This window comes from Pezoporus occidentalis, unplaced genomic scaffold, assembly GCF_034315485.1.
Source record: "Pezoporus occidentalis ecotype Australia unplaced genomic scaffold, CSIRO_AGI_Poc_V1 ctg93, whole genome shotgun sequence".
NCBI classification, from domain to species: domain Eukaryota; kingdom Metazoa; phylum Chordata; class Aves; order Psittaciformes; family Psittacidae; genus Pezoporus; species Pezoporus occidentalis.
Window position 1 is genome coordinate 3,764,791 of NW_026916294.1, and position 22,134 is coordinate 3,786,924.

Sequence of the window (22,134 nt, forward strand, 5' to 3'; positions counted from 1 at the left end):
TCTGTGACCAGCTGTGCCTTGCAGCCCTGGTGAGCCCCATCACTCCCCACTCACCCGTGTCTGGTCGGTGCTGAACGTGGCCAGAGCGCTCCAAACCCCGTGTCTGGGGCTGGCGTCGAGCGCATAAAACCTTCGCGGCAGCGTCCTTGCCCGTCCCCAGCTGAGGTGGCCGCGGAGGGCCTCAGCTGCGGCCCGGGCCGCAATCCGGCGCTCCCCGCCTCCAAGACACGAACTACATCTCCCGCCGGGCTGCGGACACAGAGGCCTGGTCGGTCCCGTGCCCCTCTCCCAGTGGGCGGCCCCGGCGGCGAGCACAGCGAGGCGAGGGCGGTCCCGGCTCCGGCCGCGGCAGGTAATGGCGGGCGGCTGCCAGGCGCGGTGTGAGGGGAAGCCCGCGGGCTCGCTCCGTCGCCTGAGGCGAGAGTCTCGAAACCGCGTTCCGCGGTCGGATCGTGCCTTAACCTCAGCCGCTCCGAGTCGCTCCGCAGCCTCCCGGCAGCACGACCGCGGCGCTGAACCCGCGTTTCAGCCTTCGCCCCGCTCGTGTGGCGGCGCGGCCGCGGCTGAGGTAACGGGGCCCGCGGGGTGTTTGAATTCCCGCCCGCGGTGAAGCGGTGCCTCGGCGGGACAGCGCTGAGGGAAGAAGGGGCGAAGCGAGGGCTCCGGCCCCGGCTTGCCGTCCTGTGAATGCCGTACTTACACAGGTGGTGGTGTGTGCGGCGGCTCCCGCCGAAGCCTCCAGAGAGTCAATGCGGAGGGGGAGCGGGGACCCCCGAAAGCGGGTTCTGTGCTTGCAGGGCTTAAATACCGTTGTTTTAAAGAGTGTGTGCCGCTCTGCCAGCTGGTAGCATCAAAATGCTATTAACAGCGGGTATTATTAAAGTCTGAATAGTAGCGGTGGGCTGGGTGGGGGTGTTTGGGTTGATTTTGGGAACAGAAAGTCCTTAATGTGTTTTGGGGGGAGAGTGGATGTTACATTCCTTGCTGGAGCCAGGGTTGTTTGTCCGGAGTCAAGTTGTTGATAAGCTGGCCTCAGTGCTGAGAGTACTTTTATGTAGTGTGCATTGGGAATCTGGCCAGATTCCCTGGTTTAGTTAGGAGTAAGGGTTTTAACTATTGTGGCATAATAGACTGGTTTGGGTTTTGTTGTTCATCTCTAAACGGGGATATGGAATGGAACTTTATGTGCATGGATCATTTGCCAAACCTGAAAACTGTGTGAATGAGCATCATGTACATAGTCCCCTTTGCTGAACAAGCATTTTGGGGATGAGAAGAAAACCTTTTAAGTTTAATGACCGTATTTTGTTGCGTAACTGAGCAATCTGCAAAGAACCAAGCAAATGACGCACTTGCTCCTCAAGTTTGGCTCAGTTTGTCAGAATTCAGATGGGATTTTGACTTTGCCCTGCAGTTAAAACATACCATAATCGAGTACATTGCTTAATTCTCCAGTTCTATTGAATTAGGCTGCTTTCTCATCCCTTATTTCCATAGCAAAGCTTTATCTAAACTGAGAGAACTTGCCCAGTTGTTGTAGGTGAACCTGCGAGATGGGATCAATCTTGGAAGCCAGTGCCTCAAATTTACTTACACAGCCACAAATGCAGGTTTGATTGGCACTGTTCTTTTGAGATGCTGTGCTTCTGCTCCGAAATGGGTATTACTCTTGTCTGAAGTAAGCAGAAACTGAGACTTGAGTGCACAGATTGCTAATGTTTACTGAAAATCGATAGAAGATAGGCACCAAAAGCAATTACGCAGCTTGGGAAATCGATCCACAGTTGAATTTGTCCAAGGACAAGGATTAGATCTTTGTCAGAGCTGAAACCTTCGTGGGGAAGGTCCTGGCACAGTGTCAAGTTCGTGACAATTTGTTCTGTATCTTTCCCGGTCTGAATTCATATATAAAAACTTGTGTGTGATTTCCTTAAATTCTTGTTATTTCCTCTGAATTCTGTTCTTTCATTGGGGTAATTGTGGTGTTGAAGTAAATAATTCAAAATAGAGCACAGTTGGTGTTTTATCACTAGTGCAGCCAGAATCCACATGCAATTTGTCTGTGTAAATTGCTCAAAATAGGATTTTGGATTACTGGGTGATTCAAAAAGCCTTTTTACCTCCCCTGTTGATCTACTGTACTTCTTGTATTTGGTCTTTCCAGAGGGTAATACCATGTTTTCAGCCTGATTGTTTATCTGGGGTTTCAGCAAAGCTTTCAGTCCTACCCAGTAATTTTAGCCATAGAACTGCAATGTTTTAGTATAGTAAGCACTGTGAAACAAGTTCAGGCTTCTTAGTAGAATATACATGGCGAATTTGTGCTAAGTAATTAAGACAGGTAAATAAAAAGGTTTGGGATAATAATTCCAGAATGCTAACACTCCCAGAAATTCTTGTTTCCTCAGTAATAGTCTGTCAAGTAATTTGTCAGGGGAGAAGTAGCAAAGCAGGGATGGGGGTGGTAGGTGAAGTATAGCTTACAGCCCTAGGCAAAATGAATTGATTATCTTACCTATTCCTATGCACGTTTCTTGGAGTATAGCTGGAGCATTCAAATTTTGTGGCCAGAGGAGCAGAGGTAAAGCCTTACCTTTGGGGCAGAGTGTGCACAGCTTGGTTGAGCCTGGAAAAGGGGTTATTTTTTCATGCAACACACAGTTCCACAACCAGGGCAGTCTTCTTTAATGTGCAAGTTCCAAATGTGGCAAATGGATCTCTAAATACTGTGCAAGCCCCTAAAGAAAAGTCACTTGGAAAGTAGAGCGTTTTGCTTCTCTCTGAAGAGCTTTCATTTGCTTATAATGTTCAAAATACCTTCTCCCCTTCTGAATACTGCTACTGAAAAAGTCCTGGATTCTTCCTCTGGGCTGACACATTATTTAATTGAAAGCATAATTTGTGTGTGTAAATGCGTATTTACATAAATAATAAAGCACAAAAATCTACTTCTGCTGTGGCATTTGCTGTAGTATCTTGGTCATGCTGGACTTAGCAGGATGGTTAATACAACAGATTTAATATACCCTGAGTTTTACAGGGTTTTCTTTTGTTGTTTGGGTTTTAGTTGCATTATCAGCTTTGATATTTTTTAAGCGCATTTTTATTGAATAAGTACTTTCTGATTGGCAGGGCTGGGAATATTATTGTGGGACTCACAGTAGCCACACTTCGTGAGTTGCTGTTTTTGTTAAGTGTATGCTGCTGTCTTCCAGTGCATTGGCCAGAATGAGGAAATGATCTGTGATTGTGTTTATGGAGTGAAGAACAGGAGCTTTTTTCTAGGTTTCTTGCCTGGAAAGTGAGCTGTTCTCCAACGCTCCTCCAACTTTCCTTGGAAACATCTCTGCTGGGGATTATGAGGTGTAGCCTGCAAGACAAGTAAAGGCTCGGCAAGCTTTTATTTGCGTTCTTTCTCTACCTCAAGCAGCTCTTGTATTTATTGCACCCAGCAGTCAATTGTGAACTTTTTTTCCTTCTTTTGAACTCTGCAACAAAGGCACAGAACCGTTTCTCTACCAGTTTTTATGCATGCCCTGGCTGCCCGCTACATCTGTACCCTGGGTGTGCTTTGCTGTCTAATAGGAGTCTTTCTCTCAGGTTAAATGGCTGTAATATTATGAATCAAAAATAAAGCTCTGTTAAAGGACCTGGTCCTCTTGCCTGCTTTATGAGGAGTGTTAATAGCTCTCAGCTGGTGGGTACAGGTAGTGCACTTCTCTAGATGAAGCCCTTAAATCCAAAGGGGACTTAAATATTTAGTTATTATTAAGAGAGAGATGAAGTAGCAAGAATTGTTCTTGTTACATGTTTACTCTGGCACATCCTTTTGGTGTTGCAGTTATTTGATAGAAAATGATGACTACCATCTGTTCCCCTCCTCTCTCATCATTTAAAGTTCCTTTTATTTTTGAGAATGAAGTCTTCATAGAGAGATAACAAGTTTCTACCTCTTCCTGTTTCCATAGTCACAACTTATAATAAAAGTGGGGTTTCTTTCGTTTTACACTCTCATACATGTTTTCATTTGTGCTGCCCTTACTATTTGGAGTCATGATCCTAATTTACAAGGTGCACCTCATCTTACTCTTTTGCAGCTTGCCAAAAATTTCCACTGGCAGTCCTTACATTCATCATTTCCATCTCCACACCTCCTTTTAACTGGAAGGTTTTCATGTACTTTTTTCCTACGTACTTTGGAGTGCAAGATTTCAAACTGTTCGCACTCTTCCCCTCTAAGGCACCATGTACACGTCAGTTCTGCATGTGTTAATAATTAAAGGGTTTAGTAACACGGTTTTCTAACAGTGCTATAATACAAAAAGCTTGTAAAGCTTTTGAAGATCTTTCCCTCTCTGATTTCATGGAAGAAACTTAAGAGAATTAGACTAATGGAAAATCCCACAGTAAAAAGGAGGACACATGTTGTGCTGTACCACCAAGAAATATGAGAGGAATCTGAGTCTTATCTAGGGATCATACCAGGCAAAACATTGGCACTAATACTATGGCAGAGGAGGAAGGCAAGCTTTTACTTTTTGGAACTGGAGGATTTGGTGGAGCTAAAAATAGAACCTGAATTTCCCTTAAAACCTGAGGAACAATTGCCTTGATCTCATTTCCTTATCTGTAGCATCCAATTCATTTGGTTCATCTGCATGCTTTTCCAACCCATCTGCAAAATGGAGATACTGGCATAGGATGTGAGGAGGTTAACCTAGAAACTCTGGTGGAAGGCAGAGCAGAACAATGTGCTATTCATAACTTCTCTTCAGACACCAGGAATTAAATGTTGAAGTAAAGCTCAAGATGTTCTTTGGAGTCTATTTGATTGCACTGTGTCACTGAGTTGGCTGGAGAGTGGCTAAGAACTGTCTTAAAAACTATTACTGATACGATATCCTTCTCTTTAATAATAACATGTGCTTTGAGAGCTCTGATGAGGAGACCCAGCTTTCAGCTGTGTTCAGCCCCAGGTTGATGCCAAGCTTCTTGTCATTTCTCTGCATCCATTAGAAAACCCCTCTGTTGTTGGAATTTGAGGGTCATTAAATAGGGTAAAGGCTGAATAGGATAAAATATTTGTATGACTTAACCTTAATGTTGTAGCTATCAAATGCATTATTATGACAGTTTATAAAGAGTTCTTTTGCACTTAGTTACTGTGACATGGTCATTAGGTCACAGTAATAGGCATCACACAGATCCTAGGTTGGATTCTGCCAGTTTGTGTTAATGGAGCCCAAAGGCTTTTTTTAGACTTTCTGAAGGAAGTGGGTTTGTTCAAGCAGAGTAGAAGCACAATGAGGAAAATTGAGATAAACAAGACATGGTTTTAAGCAGCACATGAGAATGCACTGGGCATGGATTTGAAAGACCAAGTAATGTTGCTTAAATGTGTGTTCTTGTAAACTGAGTATCTTCCTCTTAAAAATGTGGCATGCAGTATTTTAAATGATGATTGTGATATGAGCTTTGACCAGCCGGTAGTTGCATAAATAAATGCCACTTCAGGGCGAGGCAAAGTGGGTAACAATGAACTTTGTCCCAGGCTCCTTTTCTCTTACCTAGGCTTGGGTCTGAGTGCCCATCAGATTTCAGTGCAGTACTGTCATAGTATTATAGGGAAAAGAGGTGGGATATATTGTAAAGGTGCTCAAGTACTCCCCTGGAATGAAGTGCCTCGGGGACTAACTGCAGTAAGTACAAGTTCTGGGTGATGCACACAGGTACCCCCAGAGCCTTAAATCGGCTCTGTGTTGGTTGTTCCTGATGTCCGAGGACAAAGCAGGTGAAGGGCTGCAAGGGAGCATGCCTCACTGCTGCAGGCATGAAGTGTTCCTCAGTGGTGATGGAAGTGTTATCCCAATCCTGTCTTAGGTGCAGTGCCCTTCTCCTAGGAGAGGTCTCGCCATTCCCCTGGGACAGAGAGTGTGGTTTTTCTCCTTCGACCTCTTCCCTTGTTTGTATTCTTTCCAGTAGGTTCCTGCTGTACTGTCTAATTTCTGATTGTGAACAGTATAGAAAAAGATTGTGGAACAGAATGATACCATCTCTTCCTGCTGTTTTGGAGATAGCATTGTGTGCCACCTCCCTGTGGCAATAAAAAATGTAAAAGCTACATTTCTTATCGAGACAAGCCAGAAACTCTGTTGGATTTTTATTTCCTGTCTTTGAATTGCTTCTCTGCGTAGGATGCTTTATTTCATCACATGCTTACCTCTCCTCCTTTCCTACAATGTTAATGTATCCTCTTATGCTCACCTGGGAGATGTTATCAGTTGTATGCAAAGCAATTTCTGTGTTGCTAAGCTATTTTGAAGCTTGTCATAATGCTCCATAAACTACATAAACAGTAAGCTTTTTTTATACAGATGTCTTCATGGTTTTCTGTTTCTCGTGCTACATAAGGACAAAAGGGTGGTCGGTACCTGGAGCTGGTAGGATGGAGACTGAGGGTGAAGCTTCTGGGACTGTCCTTTTTAGGCTGTCAGTGCTAAACTCTGGCTGTTAGAGGTGCCATGAATTTTTGAAGTCCTTCAGTGTGTTGGTTTTCCTTCAGCTCAGTTGGGAGGAGGAACCTTCAACTGCTGCTGTTCAGATCTGTAAACAAAGGCACTGCAGCATCCTTTTCAGTAAAGCCTGATGGGTGAGTTTATGTAACACAACAAAACCAAATGGAAACGTCACATCTAAATTGAGCTGTTATTTCTCCTGCAGAATAATTATCAATAAACCTTGTATCTGACAGCATCAGAGTGTCCGAAGTGCTCTGAGCTTCTTTGCAGCCTGGTAGCAAACCAGCTTTGGAGAGAAAATGTTACTAACTCTAAGCCATGATCACCTCTGGCATGTGTCTGAAAGCAGCACAGTCTTACTTCACTCAGGCACTAGTTGTTTTGCACTGATAAGGTTTAGTAGCACCACTTGGAGCTGTGGGTATTGTGCATCATTCAAGCTGGGATGCATAGTGTTTGGGCCAAAACAGATTTCCAGACATGAGGCTGAAGGTCTTTCTATTTTCTTATTTCTCTAATAACAAGTTTCAGATGGATTCTAGTGCTGCAAGGCAGAGGTCAGTGATTACTAGTGGAACAAGATGGGGATTTTACCATTAAGCACTGTTCTCCTGTGGGACTATTGACTGTTGTTAATGCATGAACAGTGCAAATTAAAATGCAAAAGATTGTTGAAAATTAGTGTTTTCAATATAGGAGCAGTAGGATACTTCAAGAGAGTTTGGGGGTTTTCTTGCAAACAGCATGTTTCTTAAGATACATTTGACCTTCAAGAGGAGCCAGGTTTTGGCCTATTTACTGGAGCCATCACATTTCACTATTTTTCTTTCAAAACATGTTTTTAAAGTAGCCAAACAAAAACATTCTTCCTTGCACTCTTTAGGACAAAAGTACTGTCTAAGGTATTTAAGTGCTGTCTACAAACAATATCCACCCTGGGGTACAGCAAAGTCTTGGAGCCTAAGTACTTGACCATGGAATAAATGGAAATATTTCCTTCTAAGGCCTTCCCTTTGGTCACATAAAGAGAGGAAAAAGCCGAAGCAAAACAAGAACTCCCTTTGAAGTAGTCATTTATAAAGGCAACACGCCAGCATCGCTGCATCAGGAGATTTCAGAGAATAGAAACACCAGCACTTTGTTGTTGTATATACCTGAAAACTGCGAGTATAGAAGAGTTTAATTGTACCTGTTTGTCCTGGTGCTGTATCATGGTGTATGGGGCTAATAACTTCCATTTGACAGCAGATCTCAGTAGTGATTAGCAGAGGAAATTCTGGTGCAGATGCATCACAACTGAGGCTGCTTTATGCTGTTCAAAGAACGCACAGGAGAACTGACTTGAATAGCAAACTGGGGAAATCAGTGAGTGCATTTGCTCTAAGTGCTCTCCTTGGCACAGGCTGGAGTGGTTGGTAGGAGCATGCTGGGTTCCAGTAACTCATCACTAGCAAAACAGTCCCTTTGAGTGTGCTCTGAACCGATGCAAGTTAAAATACTGCTGATGCACTCAGTCCTTTCTCTTCCTGTGTGCTTAGGAAAAAATGTAGCATAGTTGGAGCTCTAGGCCCCTGTGTTCGTTGTAACTGGGGGATTTTACAAGCACTTTCAAAGGACGTGAGAGAGTTTGAATATAGAGAGCAACTTGGGGTCTGTTACCAAAGAAGAATCCAACCAGTATCAAAGGTGGCTTCTTCCAAGTCAGAATGACATCTCATGCAGATTAATTTGTCACCAGCCCAGTTCTCTGCAGGAGGAGACAAAACTGTTGTGAGACCTGAAGCTGGGTTTTGGTGCTTGTTGCTGGATTGTCAACAAGCTCCTCCTCAAGGGTTTGGAATTAATTGCAAAAATAGGGATCTTTTTACCTTGCAGATTCTTTGTACACATAGCCCAGGGTGAATGCAGAATACACACGTTCACACACAGTCCCTTCTGCTGCAGAAATCCTGATTTCTCATGTCTCTTTGGGAGAAGCAGAAATACTTTTGGACCTATGGGTATTCCGGTCATAGGAGTATCTTGCTAGAGAGTGGGTTGAGATTCTGTTCCTGGGTAAAGCAGTTCTCTTAGGTGCTGTGCCTTTGTCACCATGTTGGCAGAGGTGCTGATACAGCATAGGCCAGGAGAAAAAGTCCTCTGTTCTTCTAAGTACCACAACCATCCTGCCTGGACAACAACGCTTGCACTGACAGCAGCTCTCTTTTCTCCTGGCATGGAAAGCCCCATGTTGTGGGGCTTTGCAAACATATTGAAGTTGGCCAAGAGTGTGATATATATGTGGTGCTTACATGGTTATGTGGATGAACCTTTGTCGTCTAGACATGGCCCGAGTTGCGCTGTGATTTCAGGGAAGTTGCTGTTCTCTGTGCAGACTCAGTAATAGAAATGCTGCTGAATACTGTGGTAGGTATTATTTCTATGCAAAGTGCTCTGGGGTTTCTAAAAGCCCCTCCACTTCTGCTCTGCAGTAAAGTGTAATGGTGCTCTGGAGGCTCCTAGACTGCATTGGTTCATGTGTTGAGGCAAGCTGAAATTGGATCAGCTTTTTAATTCTGGGGTAATTCATGGCCTGAGCTTGGTGGAGTGGGAAAAGATCATTGCCTTGTGCTCCAGAGAACATTGTGGAGAAAAACTAGCACCTCCTCAAACAGGAACTATGCAAGGTCCAGTGAAACTAATGAATAGATGTTCTTCCAGTGCCTATCATTCCCATTTCTCCAGCCTCTGAAGAGCACTTTTCAAGGCATGTGTAAGCAATAGATTTTTGTAGCTTGATCTCCATCTGCAAAGTGCCTAACTCCTGTACAAATGTTTTATTGGGTGCTTATTTTGACCATTTTATTGTGAGCCATTAGAAAATGAAACTCAAGAGGCTGACTAAAATGTCTCGTCACATAAAGGCACTTACAAGACAGGTCAGTTTTACTCCTGTTATGATAACGTGAACTCCCATTAACTTGTGTTACAATCCCATTTTTGATGTAGGAATAAATTTGGTGCAGTCTGTTGACTCTGAGCAGTTTCAGAGCATCACAGAGCACAAACCCAACTAAACCTTCCAGCTCTGGAGAGAATGAAGACTCTTCTGTGTCATAAACAATGCTGGGGCCCTACAGTAGTTTTGCAATACCTCATATCTTACCAATTCCCCAGCAAATGAAGGTTTAAAACATGAAATTCTTTAAAATTATGGATTAAAATGATGACAGTGCTACTCTCCAAGCCACCTTACAAACATTTCTATACTTAAAGTGATGGTGGAAAACATTAATTATTAAAGAAAAAAACATTTAGATTTTTTTTCTGCTTGCAGCATGAAACATTTCAAATCTATTCAAAACGGGTTTAGTTGGTTTGTGTTCTGTCTGACTGAAGCACAGCAGCCCTGCAGGTTATGCAGATGTGCTGTGAAATCGGGGTGCTGTGCACTGTGATAGAAAGGTACCGCCTGGGGAAAGGTGTTTTAGAGCCAGGAGAGCATGCATGTGGTCTTCTGGTTTCTCTTTAGAACTGCAGAGGGAGAAAGAAAGGGAAGGTCTTTCTACCCTTTGCACTGCTGTTCAAGGGTTATGCAAATACATCCCTATCCCACTCCCTCAAGCTGTTTGGGAGGTAAAAGGTGGCTGCTCTCTCAATCTTCGCTTTTCATTCTCTCTGTGTCTTGGGGGTTTAGCTCTGTAAGAATACGTATGTGAGCCTTACTGAAGAGATGCTCTGCCTTGGAATTTGTGGGAAATCTAGAGCTTCAGAGGAAGAGAAAGCTTTAAACCTGAATTATAACCAGTCACATCCTTTACTGGTGAAGTTTAGCAGCAATTGCGGCCAGAGGACTATTTAAATGCCAAGCCATGTGGTTATCTTTACTTGCTTTGAGTTATGTTTTAACTACATTTCTTTCATGTAAACCACTTAATTTCTCCCCATTTGAATTGAATAGGTTAAAACATCCTAATTCTGAAATTGTACATAAGTGTTGATATCCTGTGAGTGACAGAACATTGTGTGCATCAAATCCTGTCTTAAAAAGGGAGTAAATGGCTGTAGTCTTTACAGAGTACATCACATGTCTGAACTGTCTGATGGGGCTTACCAGAGTTTTGTTCTTCTCTTGCAGGCATTATGCTGCTCGAAGTGTTCCTGCTTCTGGGTTCAGTCATCATCTACTTCTTATTTTACAAGAAGAAAGAAGAAACATTGCCCTTCAAAGAGGGATGGTGGGGCAAGGGACAAAAGCCTGCTGCTGAAGAAGATACAACTATTCGACCATTCAAGGTGGAAACTACAGAAGAAGAGCTGAGTGTAAGCAAATCTTTATACTGGGGAGATGTAAGAAATGGCCAAATAAATGCAGAACTTGTTCGGAAGTAATTTTTAAGTTGAACCAATAGTTACATTTATGAGAATGAGCAGTGATGTGTGGGACCTGGGGGAAGGGATTTGTCAGGACTTCCCAAGATAGTTATGTATAGACAGGTTTCACATATTGCTATGCAGTTTTACTCTCAGCTGGCTGTTTCAAGATTGCCAGGAAATAAACCCACTCTGTAAAGTCCAATAAACATAAAACTCATATTACAGATTACTCAGCTCTGTGTTTCTGTTTGTGCACCTCCCTCAGTTTGAGTGTAGATCAAAATATGAACAATATCTCTTCTTTTTTCCTTCAAAAGCAGTTACAAACATTTCATTTTCTTCCCTGCTTTATGTGTGCAGCTGTGTTGGGTGCTGCTTCTTCTGTAATTGAGGATCTACTTTGATCAACAGCAGTACCACAGTGGTAATTACAGTAAACGCATACATTGCAGAATGTGTTAGATAGCAACGTTTTGATTCTATGTGTTTAAGTCGGGGATTGCAGAATTTCATAGGTCTGTCTGGAGTTGTGGTTCAAACAGGGCACATTGGCTTGTCCATATTATTAATTTATAATGGATTTCTATTCTCTCAGTAAGGCCTGAGACAAAACTTGTGTTTGCCCTTCTTAGTAGTATCAATGGGCATTAATCTCCAATATGTTTCCTCCTTATACTGCAGACACAAAGCTAGATAATTTCTAACTTACAGATGGTTTTGAAACATGCAATTCTGTATTATGGCAGCTATTGCAACATAGTCCATTGGTAGAAAACTCTCTTCCTAAATGTATTCTTGCCCAAACCTGGAGCTGCAGTTACGCCAGCGTATGTTACTAGCACATTTTTAAGAGGTGTTGTGCATGGACAGAAAGCACGTATGTAAAGACATGGTAAAAACTTCATTTTAAAATCCATGCTTTCTGTACACGTGTTAAATGCCCAAACAGTGAGCTTCAGTACTAACATCTTGCCTAGGCTTATATTGCCTGTTCACTTTGAGTCATGCATACACCTAAGTCAGAGTCAGAGCTATCTCTATTGCTATATTAGAAAATGCTGTTCAGGTTTAAACCCCACAGAGGCTTGAGTAGGATTAGATTTCCAGACCTGCCTTCCATCCTCAATTCTGTGGCTCTGTATGCATTGGGAAGGGGCTCTTGGCTGTTCTTCCCTGCCAAGTGTTTTTGGACTGTTGTGCAGTATCATCAATATCCCCTGTAACCTTGAAGTGCAGTAGGAAGGTGATTTTCGTAGTTATTCTATATTGGGAAACTTTAATTCCAGTCTAGTTTCACCAGCTTTGTGGCCATGCAAAATCCCTCAGTGTTTCCCAGTGAAGACATCCAGCCCCTCGGTTTGGGAAGGAAGACAAAAGGTTTGGGCCAGATCCATGCATTGACTGTGAGGTTGGGCTCACAAGTAACCTGGGGAACAGCACACCATGGAAAGGCATAAAGACTGAAACTGTGAAAGCACTGTACTGTCAGATGAGTGTATTGTCCTCTGTGGTGACAGTGTTAAGAACACCTGTAAATGGAAGAGGAAGGAGGCCATCTGGAGGAGAAAAAGAACTGGAACAGCTGATGGAGTATCAGCAAAATGCACAGGTGTCATTAGAGATATTATTTCCATTGTTCTCATTTCACTTGGAAATAACTAGAAACCATGCACAGCAGAGCTAGAGCCTGAGATGGCACACACAAGTGCTTGTAATGTCTCTTCTTTCTTTTTCCCTGCAGGACTTGTATAGGAGACTTGACCAGGCTCGATTCACTGAGCCACTGGAGGACAGTTGCTTCCATTATGGGACTAACTCGGTGTACCTCAAGAAGGTTGTCTCCTACTGGAAAAACCAGTTCAATTGGAAGAAACAAGTTGAAGTCCTCAACAAGTACCCACAATTCAAAACTAAGATTCAAGGTGTGTGGCTTTTTCCCTTAAGAAAACCCCGGCAATACGTAACCTTGTCTGCAAGGGATCTTGGTGGCAAGAGTGCTGTGGTTGTGTCATGTCGTGTGGGCCTTCCCTTCCTGGCTGCTGTAGTGTAGATTATTGGCATTGTTGCTGAAGCAGCAAGAAATTCCTTCATCACAAGCCTTTAGGACATGGAATGACAAATGGAATTCCCTTGTGCATGGATGGGTTGTCAGCTGGTGTTAACAGGAGCCAAGCACAGGCATTTGGAAACAGAACCGGGATCTTAAGATGTACACATGTTCCCTGGCTTGCATGCAGTCATGCAAAGATCCCCACAGATGTCTCCTCTTGCTCCATGTAATTCCCCAGCTGCTGCTGTCACAGTGATGCCATCAGCCTGGCAGCCCTCCTCAGCTGGGCATGCTGCCTGCTCAGGTTGGCCCTGTTTGCAAGGCAGATGTGCTCTGCTGCACCATTTCAAGCATTCCTGTGCCCAGGAAGGCAGGATGTGCCTTTCACTTCCTTGATGTGCTGCCAGGTGTGAGCGAATGGTGTGGCATCTCCTCCAAAGCATAGACACCTTTTGAAAGAGGCTGTTCAGCACAAGGGCTGCTTGTGCTGGAGCTTGGTCAAACTGGATGTTTCACATGCTTGAATGAAGGTTGTGCTTGGGTAATCTGGGGGTACAGGTGTCCATTTAGAGCACAGCAGGCAATTGTCTTGCATGATGGCAAAATTTAAGATTATGCTCTTATGTTTTCAGTTGCACCCGTAATCGTATGTTATTCCATAATATTTAAAATTGATTTTGGACAATAAATGGTTGTTACATAGGGGTTAAAACATAAAGATTTTATTTAAAGTGGAAAAACCATCATGTGAGACAAGAAAGGGAAAAGAAGCAAAAGACCGTGCTCTATGTATAGCAATAGGAAGAGAAATTTCAACACTAGGAATGATTACAGAGATGAGACATGAAAAGGCAAGATCAAACATGCTGCATAGCAGATTCCCAGCTTCTGTCATCACTTGAAAGTTCTTCAGAGAATACAGAAATCCACAGAGTTGTCAAAGATGGGGAAATCTGTCAGTGAAAGGGTGGGATTGCTGGTGAGCTGGAGCTCAGGAGAGCAAAATGTGCTTAAATACATCAAGAACTGAGGCATTCAGGCTCTACTAAGAGCAAATTACTATTTCCTGGAAAGCAAAGCCCTGAATAGGTCTGAGGAAGAGCAGTTCACCTCAACTAGTGCAAGCTGTGTGAGACCTACTGGTTGTATTGTGATGATCACAAAGGAAATGGGTCTGCAATTTTTACCTTTTTACTTAACAATGAGGAGACTGGAACTAGAACACAGTTTCCTGTTTTGGTTTATACAAAGAGACACTGAAAACTTTGGCCAAAAGGTGGAGAAGAGCTACAGAATTGAACACTTTAACTCTCTTTCAGCATGGCATTGTTTCAGATCCTTGATTCGGCATGGTTGGTTTATCAAGCAGTTGTGTGATTTGATTACAGGAGGCCTCCACAGGCAGAGAATACTTGCTGAAGGCTTTTTACATTCCTTTTGCTGTAAAGCTCAGATCAATGGCTGGAGACAGAATCCAGACACGTTTAAATGATGCACAAAACAAGGGAAGTGATTAAGACCCGAAACAAAGAGCTGCTGGTTATGAGGAATTCTCTGTCTCTTGGTGCCTCCAAGTTGCAACCGAGTGCAAGAAGTGTAATCTGCGGTGGGCTGAAGCCTATCTGGTGCCATAGAGCAACATTCGGGTAAAATTTAAGGGTGCTTGGACTAAATGATGTTATCACCTCCTCTGCCTTTAAGCTGTGTGAGTCACTGTGTTACCGTTAGGAGATTGCTTCACTTCTGTGCCTTAATTTGCCAATTCATTTTAAAACAGAAAGATGCCGACCTCATTTGGCTGCTGTGGTGCTTAATTCCTCATTATAAAGTACTTTGAGGTCCTTGGCTAAATGGATCCAGAGAAGCACAGTGTCTGGATACTCACCAAAAAAAAGGACTTCAGAGAAGCTTTATTCATGCTCTGTTCTGTGCTGAGTTTCAGTGTCATGGGAAATCTGGGCATGTTAATGACTGACTTTCTTTATACAGGCATTGATATCCATTTTGTTCATGTGAAGCCTCCTCGTCTGCCTGAAGGCCAGTCTGCAAAGCCACTGTTAATGGTTCATGGCTGGCCTGGCTCATTCTATGAGTTTTACAAAATCATCCCTCTCCTGACGGATCCTGCCAGCCACGGCCTCAGTGACGAACACGTTTTTGAAGTCATTTGTCCATCTATCCCTGGTTATGGTTTTTCAGAAGCACCCCACAAAAAAGGTATGATCTGTGAGAAGAAACTGAGCATAAGCCTAGTCTCACAGTGAGATAAACCCCATTAGCAGAACAGTAACTCCTGGCACTGTTTTTCCCAGTCTAGAAACAAAGATCCTGTGTGCCCTGTGGGAAGAGGGAGATAAGAGTGTGATGTCAGGTGACATCATTACTTAGTTTCAGGAGCACTGTATAGACAATTTACAAAGGACGATAAAAAGTTATGAAGTGACAACTCATGAATTGAAATGGAGTCAATGAATTGCGTAGGGGTGAACAGGAAGAGTAAATTTAATTTGTTACTGTTCCTCTTGGGTGTTTCGAATCCATATTCAACAGCATTACACAGGTAGGTGAGAAGCAAGGGTTGAAACAAATCAATTCATGTATTTGCATGGTAGGTTGCAGCCAAATGCCTGCTTGTTCAGCTTGTGCTCTGGTTTATACAAACATAAGCTGCAGCTAATTGGAGCAAGGTAGTATTTAAAGTGAAACTGAGGTTAGTATTTCGTTATGTGTGCAGGTGAATGATGTGGGGAAGGCTGGTTTTCTCTGCTTCCTTGGTTATGATTTATACAGTCACCATTTAGTGGAGAAGTGCATTACCTGTGGCAACTTCAGGCTTTTCATCATTAAGATGAGACTCTGCTCACTGTACACAAAATGGGAACACATTCCTTGTGCAGTGCTCACCGACAGGGCTCTGCTGGAGTATGATTACAGCTTAAAGAACTCTAGGAACCCCTTGGTGTGGCAGTTGGTGGGGTTAGGAGAACACGAGTCTGCAACGAAGGCCTTGTGGTTTCTGCTTGCTCCCTAGACCTTGCTGTTAGGCAGTCAAGGAAAACCAGACTTTGAACTTAAACTTTGCCTGTATGGGGAGAATAAATGCTGCACAGGCAGCAGCACAGCTGGAATTACTGCAACAGTGTTGTTCGTTTGTTTTTAACACAGACTTCAATTCTGTAAGTGCTGCTTCTGTTTTCTATGAACTGATGCTCAGACTGGGATTCAACGAGTTCTACACACAAGGAGGTGACTGGGGCTGGCTCATCTGCACAAATCTGGCCCAGATAGCTCCTAAGTGAGTACCCTGCTGATGCAGTGCTGCATGATTGACATACAGAGCTGCTTTATTCTCTGAATAGCTATTTCTTGCGCACTTGAGAGCTTCTGTCCAAGTCCTCATCTGTAGTTTCCATCTCCAGTGCTCAGAGTTAAGCAGTGATCCAAAATTACATACCTTAGTTTACATTGTATACCTGTTCTTTCAACCAGTAGCGCAGTAGTTTTGCAATGGCCCCACTGGCTCTGGAGTGGTAAATGTAATAGAAGGAGGATTTGTGGCTTAGTGCCCAGGAGTGTGTGCTGATTAGCGACAGTTGCCCCTTTGACTTGTCATTTTGGGGTGAAAAGCCACATTGCAAGGTACAGACAAGGACATGCTGTAATTAGCAGGTTGGAATTTAAATACCTGTTAAGTGTCAATGTCTGGTAATAACATTTTAAATATAACAACTTTGAATCACATTTTACTTGTTAATTTATGGGGACTTTTTCTGCTTTGCTTTTCAGCCATGTGAAAGGTCTCCATTTAAATCTCGCCTCAGTTTCCAACATGGGGTTCACTCACCTGCTCTCCATCCTGCTGGGCCGCTATCTTCCAGGGCTCTTTGGTTTCCAGGATGAAGATGTCAGGCGGATGTTTCCCTTCTTAAAGAAAGGAGTCTACAAGATCTTGATGGAGTCTGGCTACGCTCACATACAGGCTACAAAGCCTGATACTGTTGGTAAGAGAAAGACTCCATTTGAGCTCAGAATATTTAGTCTGGTCATTTCATAGAAACCAAACATAGTGCTTAAAGTATGCAGAAAATCAGGTTTTGTCAGGGAAGCTGAAGTAGGAGGTTTGAGGGTTTAAAAGGTTCTGTATCCAAGTCAGAGAAGGTTGCATGGGGGTATATGGCATTACACTTGCTTTTGAATGCAGAAGCAAGTAAATCTGCACCACAGAACTGAGCATGCTCTAAGTGCCACTGACCTCATTTTCAGTTTTCATTAATAAAACAATTTAATACTTTTCCACTTGTGCTATCACTGGGGACTGTAATTCTAGTTCACATGCAGCTATGCTGAGAGCAAAAGATACTTCACAGAGAATGGATCACATTCAAATGATCCATTGTAATATTTGATTTGGTATCATTATGATGGGGCCTACAAGGATGCAAGAGAGGGACTCTTCATCAGGGACTGCAGTGACAGGACAAGGGGTAATGGGTTCAGACTGAAGCAGGGGAAGTTCAGGTTAGATATAAGGGAGAAGTTCGTTACTGTGAGGGTGGTGAGGCACTGGTACAGGCTGCCCAAAGAAGTGGTGAATGCTCCATCCCTGGCAGTGTTCAAAGCCAGGCTGGACAGAGCCTTGGGTGACATGGTCTAGTGTGAGGCATCCCTGCCCATGGCAGGGGGGTTGGAACTGGATGATCTCAAGGTCCTTTCCAACCCAAACCAGTCTACGTAAACTACAAGAAGCTTTAGCTTTTAGCTGTCTCAGCACACAATGTAGCTTCTTTTTAGGGATAACTGATACCTGAAAAGTAGAATCAAATTTAATTTTCACGCAATCACTTGCAGACTTTCAAGGAAAAAAAAGATGTACCTATGAATGTGCTATCTGGATAAGCTAATCACTCAGATTGCCTAACTGCTAAAGTATCTGAGTTTTAAGTGTTTCTGTTTTAAGAACATCCTTTGCAACTGGACATACTGAATATATTTTAATTTAGTGCAGCAGCAATTTATTTGTGGATTTTATTAAGAACATAGCTAAGGAAAGTATTTCTTAATGTTTTTCTATAGCTTACCTGCAGAAACTTGTATGTTCTTAAAATCTGTAGGCAAAATGGGAATTTTATTGATTTTAAGTAATTTTGAGTTTTGTTTTCTAAAAATTACTAGCCTCTAATTGTGTTTGTGCTTTAAGATGGGAAGCTGGTAGCTGGACAGTGCCAAGCCATGTGCCTTCTGCTGTGGTTTCCCATTTGACTCTTGTTCCTACCAGTAATATGTGGTCTGTCAGAGCGGACTGTGCTGACTGGGAACCAAGAGCCAGCTCATGTTTTGGGAGCCGGAGCATTCCTGCAATTCTGAGGACAAAGAGGAGAGGAGCATGGCAGGTGGCAGGTTCCCACAGGGAGAAAAACACTCTGAAGAAAGCAACATAAGGTGGCTTGACGAAGCACAGCCACGGAGGCTACCACAGTCAGGAAGACTTCTGGTAGTACAGGGCTACCCTGCAAGCTGCTCTAGGCGAGGAAGTTGTCTCTGGCTATTGAGATAGCCAGATACAGATATACACATAGTGTGTGTGTATGTGTATTACACACACACTGTGCTTCCTAATACTGTACTCTTGCTTGCCTCAGAGCTGGCTTTTCATCAGACTGTCTTGCATGGATTTGATTTTACACATACTCTTTGGGAAACCTGCATGGAGCATGGATTTGTTTTCAACTGGCTGGCATAGGCAGTGCCTGTATTCCAAGTACTGTTAGGATCAGTGTCAGTTTTCCCTCTGTGTAAACAGATGTACCCTTCTTTGTTCACAATATGTACATGAGAACAGGCTATTGCTTGTCAAACAGGTCAGTACAACTTTCCCAAACACTTGGTATTTCAGTTATCAGTATTAGTTGTTTGATAACTGAAACTCAACTATCATGTTTAAATAGCAGTTACTGCTGAAATTCTGCTAGCTCTAGCACTAGGCATCTTTCAGGAAGGTTGGGTTGAATGGGTGGAACTTCAAATATATTGCTGCTCCTTGGGGAAAAGCTTTTTCTAAGGCTTTTCCTAGCAGCTGAGACAGTTTATGGTCCCTGTATTTCACAGCACAAGGATTAGCAAAGTTCCAGGTGCAGGTGTGTGTTTTCTGTCCAAGCAAAACAAACTATAAAAAGTATATTAAGCCTTGTTATATGTGAAGGCAGTTGGTGGTTGTTAATTCAGAAGAAGGACCTTTTAGTAAAGCTTTGCTCTTCCTTAATGACTTTCTAATAATCCTTAAAATGTTTTTGCTGTTAGATAATGTTGCAGATTCTCCCTGTCATGTGTAGGCTTGCAGGGTTTGTCCCTGTAATGCTGTTTAATACATGACAACTTCCAGATTAATGGAAGCAAACCCTACTTGGCACACAGTCCTTAATCGTATTAGCTTACAAGGGGTGGGGAGGAAAAAAGCCAGCAGAAATCCAATACTGTTACATCAGTTCAAAAAACATATGGTTTGAGCTAATGTGGAGCCTGTTGGTTTGCAGATACTATCAGACTATGAATCAATAATAAATAGCTCCAACTTGTTCTACTGTATTTATTTAGGAATACAGCTGCTGGAACAGCTTTGTAAAGTTACCTACCCTGTGTTATAGCTCCTGTAACAGTCTGAGTTCAGTAGTAAGGTATCACAGTTCTAGTGAATTTTTCCTCCTTTTCAGGCTGTGGTTTGAATGACTCTCCTGTAGGACTGGCTGCGTACATCTTGGAGAAGTTTTCTACATGGACTGATCCAGAATTCTGTAGTTTAGAGGATGGAGGACTAGAGAGGTAAGCTGTTCCTCCTGTGCCACTTTGGACAAGGTGACAGAGTTGTAGCCAAGAAAGTTCGTCTGAATTGATCACCTTCCATCTCACAGGGAGCCTGTAGAGACCACAAGAGGTGCAGTGCTGTGCTACAGCATGCAGAAAAGCAAACAGGCAATGAAGGCTGAGGTACTCCCTTCCCAGTTTGATCTGCAGCTTCTGGGTATTGAAAACTGACCTAGGTGGAAGAATCTCATTAGGACAGAAAAACAGAATTTCAGTTCTACATTAAGAGGCTGGGAAACAGAACTTATGACTCATTTTAATACTAGAAGTTAGCACTCCATGAATTTGCTTTAGATTCATTCATAGTGGCTTCATCTACGTACTGTTTGCTAATAAAGGATAATTCTTGGTGTGCAAGAGATGACTTTGAAGATTGCTGGGTACCTGGCAGTAATGGAGTAAAGGGGCACATTATGAAAAGGACCAGTGACCTATTCAGTGGATTTGAATAGAGAGTTTGCACTGCATACAGCTAATTTGATACGAAACACACTCTGTTTACAGTTCATGTTGTGATGGTTCTACTGAAGGCTCACAGTAACATTCCACATTATGAACAGTAAATGGCACAAGCTGTTCCATGTGCTTGTCTGCTCCTACTCTCCCAGTGTATGGACAGTACAGTGCTTGTTCTGAGTCTGCCTTCCATGTAGGAGTTAAGATGTCACTTCCCAGTTTGTGTCTGAAAGCCTTTAACATGCCTGAATGTTAACGTGTCAGTGACAGGCAGAGGGGGAGCAGCTTCCCCTCTGAACTCTCTTCTTAACCAAGTTAACTATTTTTTCCTGAAACTTTTTTTTTTGCAACTAAACCAAAGTCAAGTTCCTTTACAGTACTGGTATTCAGTTCTAACTAAGCAATCAATCTCTGGGCTTACCTATTCAGGAAGTTTCACCTGGATGATCTGCTCACCAATATCATGATCTACTGGGTGTCAGGCTGTATAGTCTCCTCCATGCGTTTCTACAAAGAAAATCTGCAGAAGGGGATAGGTACACAGAAACATGAAAGGTAAGTGTTCTGGTTGCACACAGGTTGCTTATGCCTTATGGCTGCTGCAAGTTTCTGAATGCTGAGGAAAAGCACTGCTGTATCACAGTGTTCCCCTGCAGGACAGGTTGTTAGTTATACCATCATGTGCTTGGAAAACACAGTAGTTAGGTAAGAATCCTCAACCATCAGTAAGGAGACGTGATTGGAGGCCCTGTCTGAAGACCTCCCATTCTTGGTGTATCCAACTGGGGAAGACTGCCTGCGACTGAAGCACGCGGTTTTGTTTATAGCTTATCTGTATGGTAGTTCTAGGACTTTTCTGGATACAGTTTGCCTATTTCTACAAAAGATTTAAGTGCTCTGGAAGCAACTTCAGCATACTGACAAACTGCACGATTTGGAAGTCACCAAGACTGATGTTCCTGCTGTGCAGACACTTAAAACAGGAGCTTGGTTGCATATACTTGTGTCAGCTTGAGTATTAGTGAAGGCTTAAACCTGCCCTGAGGTATTTGCAACCACAGCTCAGTGATGTGGTATTTAGCTGTGAAATGATGCTCCCAGGAAGGTGACTTGGTTCTTGTAGCAAGTACACAGTGAGTTTCAGTCCTGCTGACATGAGATGAGCTATATGAACTTCTGCGTGCCCAGAGGAAAGAGTCTCAAAGACCTATGCAAAATCAGGTACCCTGTTTTCAGGCTTCCAGTGGTTATGTGCCCAACAATTCTTCTATCTAAATTTTAAAATGTTTCTTCTGACAATGCAGCTTAAGTGTATGGGATATTTAAATCTAGGAATGTTGTTCTGTTTGTAACAAGCAGGGATCATTCCAATTTCTAAGATACTTTTCTCCTCAAATCCAGCTGCTTTCCGTCACTTAATAACGTGCAAAATGTTGTGTAGAGTGCCTTCATGCTATTTAAAAGCAAGAGCTACTTTACAGGGTGAAGTCTCTCATTTGGAAATGTTTCCTCTGAACTAGTCTTGATTTACTATTATTCCTCCCCTCTCCTTTCCCTTTGCAGCAGTTCAAGATAACTCTTCCCCTTCCTACCCTGTGGTTGTCAACATGTTCTAGTTGTAACCTTCACTGTAACTCTCTCTCCTTTCACATTATGTGCTTTCCCCTCAATACATGACTCTTGAGCCCTGAATGGAGCATATGGAAACTTGATCCTCCCTCTCGTCCTGGGGCTCTCTTCTCCATTCCCATGCTTTTAACTCATGCCCTCAGTCTCTTGCAAAATGGCCTTAATATCAGTGTATGGATTTTCATTTTTTTCCCCAGGGAGTGTTGTCTTCAAATGTAGGATGTGGACATCAAATTTTGATTACCTAACAGCAGTGTGCCCAACTGT

The 22,134-nt window shown here is 43.0% G+C and overlaps 1 protein-coding gene and 1 long non-coding RNA gene across 4 annotated transcripts in view; one reads left to right on the forward strand and one right to left on the reverse strand.

Annotated features, from left to right (window-relative positions):
* The window catches only part of EPHX1 (epoxide hydrolase 1), a 23,251-nt gene continuing 1,117 nt past the window's right edge, over positions 1-22,134 (forward strand). The window contains exons 1-8 of one of the 3 annotated variants that reach the window (XM_062606041.1): positions 1-352; positions 10,636-10,820; positions 12,616-12,796; positions 14,914-15,141; positions 16,090-16,219; positions 16,711-16,925; positions 19,632-19,740; positions 20,668-20,793. In XM_062606041.1, coding sequence (XP_062462025.1) covers positions 10,641-10,820; positions 12,616-12,796; positions 14,914-15,141; positions 16,090-16,219; positions 16,711-16,925; positions 19,632-19,740; positions 20,668-20,793 — 1,169 coding nt within the window. In that variant the 5' untranslated portion in view covers positions 1-352; positions 10,636-10,640. Of the gene's footprint in view, positions 353-5,634; positions 5,700-6,627; positions 6,650-10,635; positions 10,821-12,615; positions 12,797-14,913; positions 15,142-16,089; positions 16,220-16,710; positions 16,926-19,631; positions 19,741-20,667; positions 20,794-22,134 lie in introns of those variants that run through there. The other 2 variants (XM_062606042.1, XM_062606040.1) reach the window with 2 other exon arrangements.
* LOC134157274 (uncharacterized) overlaps positions 13,631-22,134 on the reverse strand; it is an 18,570-nt gene continuing 10,066 nt past the window's right edge. The window contains exons 3-5 of the long non-coding RNA XR_009962251.1: positions 20,660-20,758; positions 16,769-16,919; positions 13,631-15,261 (exon numbers count right to left, since the gene is read on the reverse strand). This is a non-coding gene — a long non-coding RNA (uncharacterized LOC134157274). The remainder of the gene's footprint in view (positions 15,262-16,768; positions 16,920-20,659; positions 20,759-22,134) is intronic.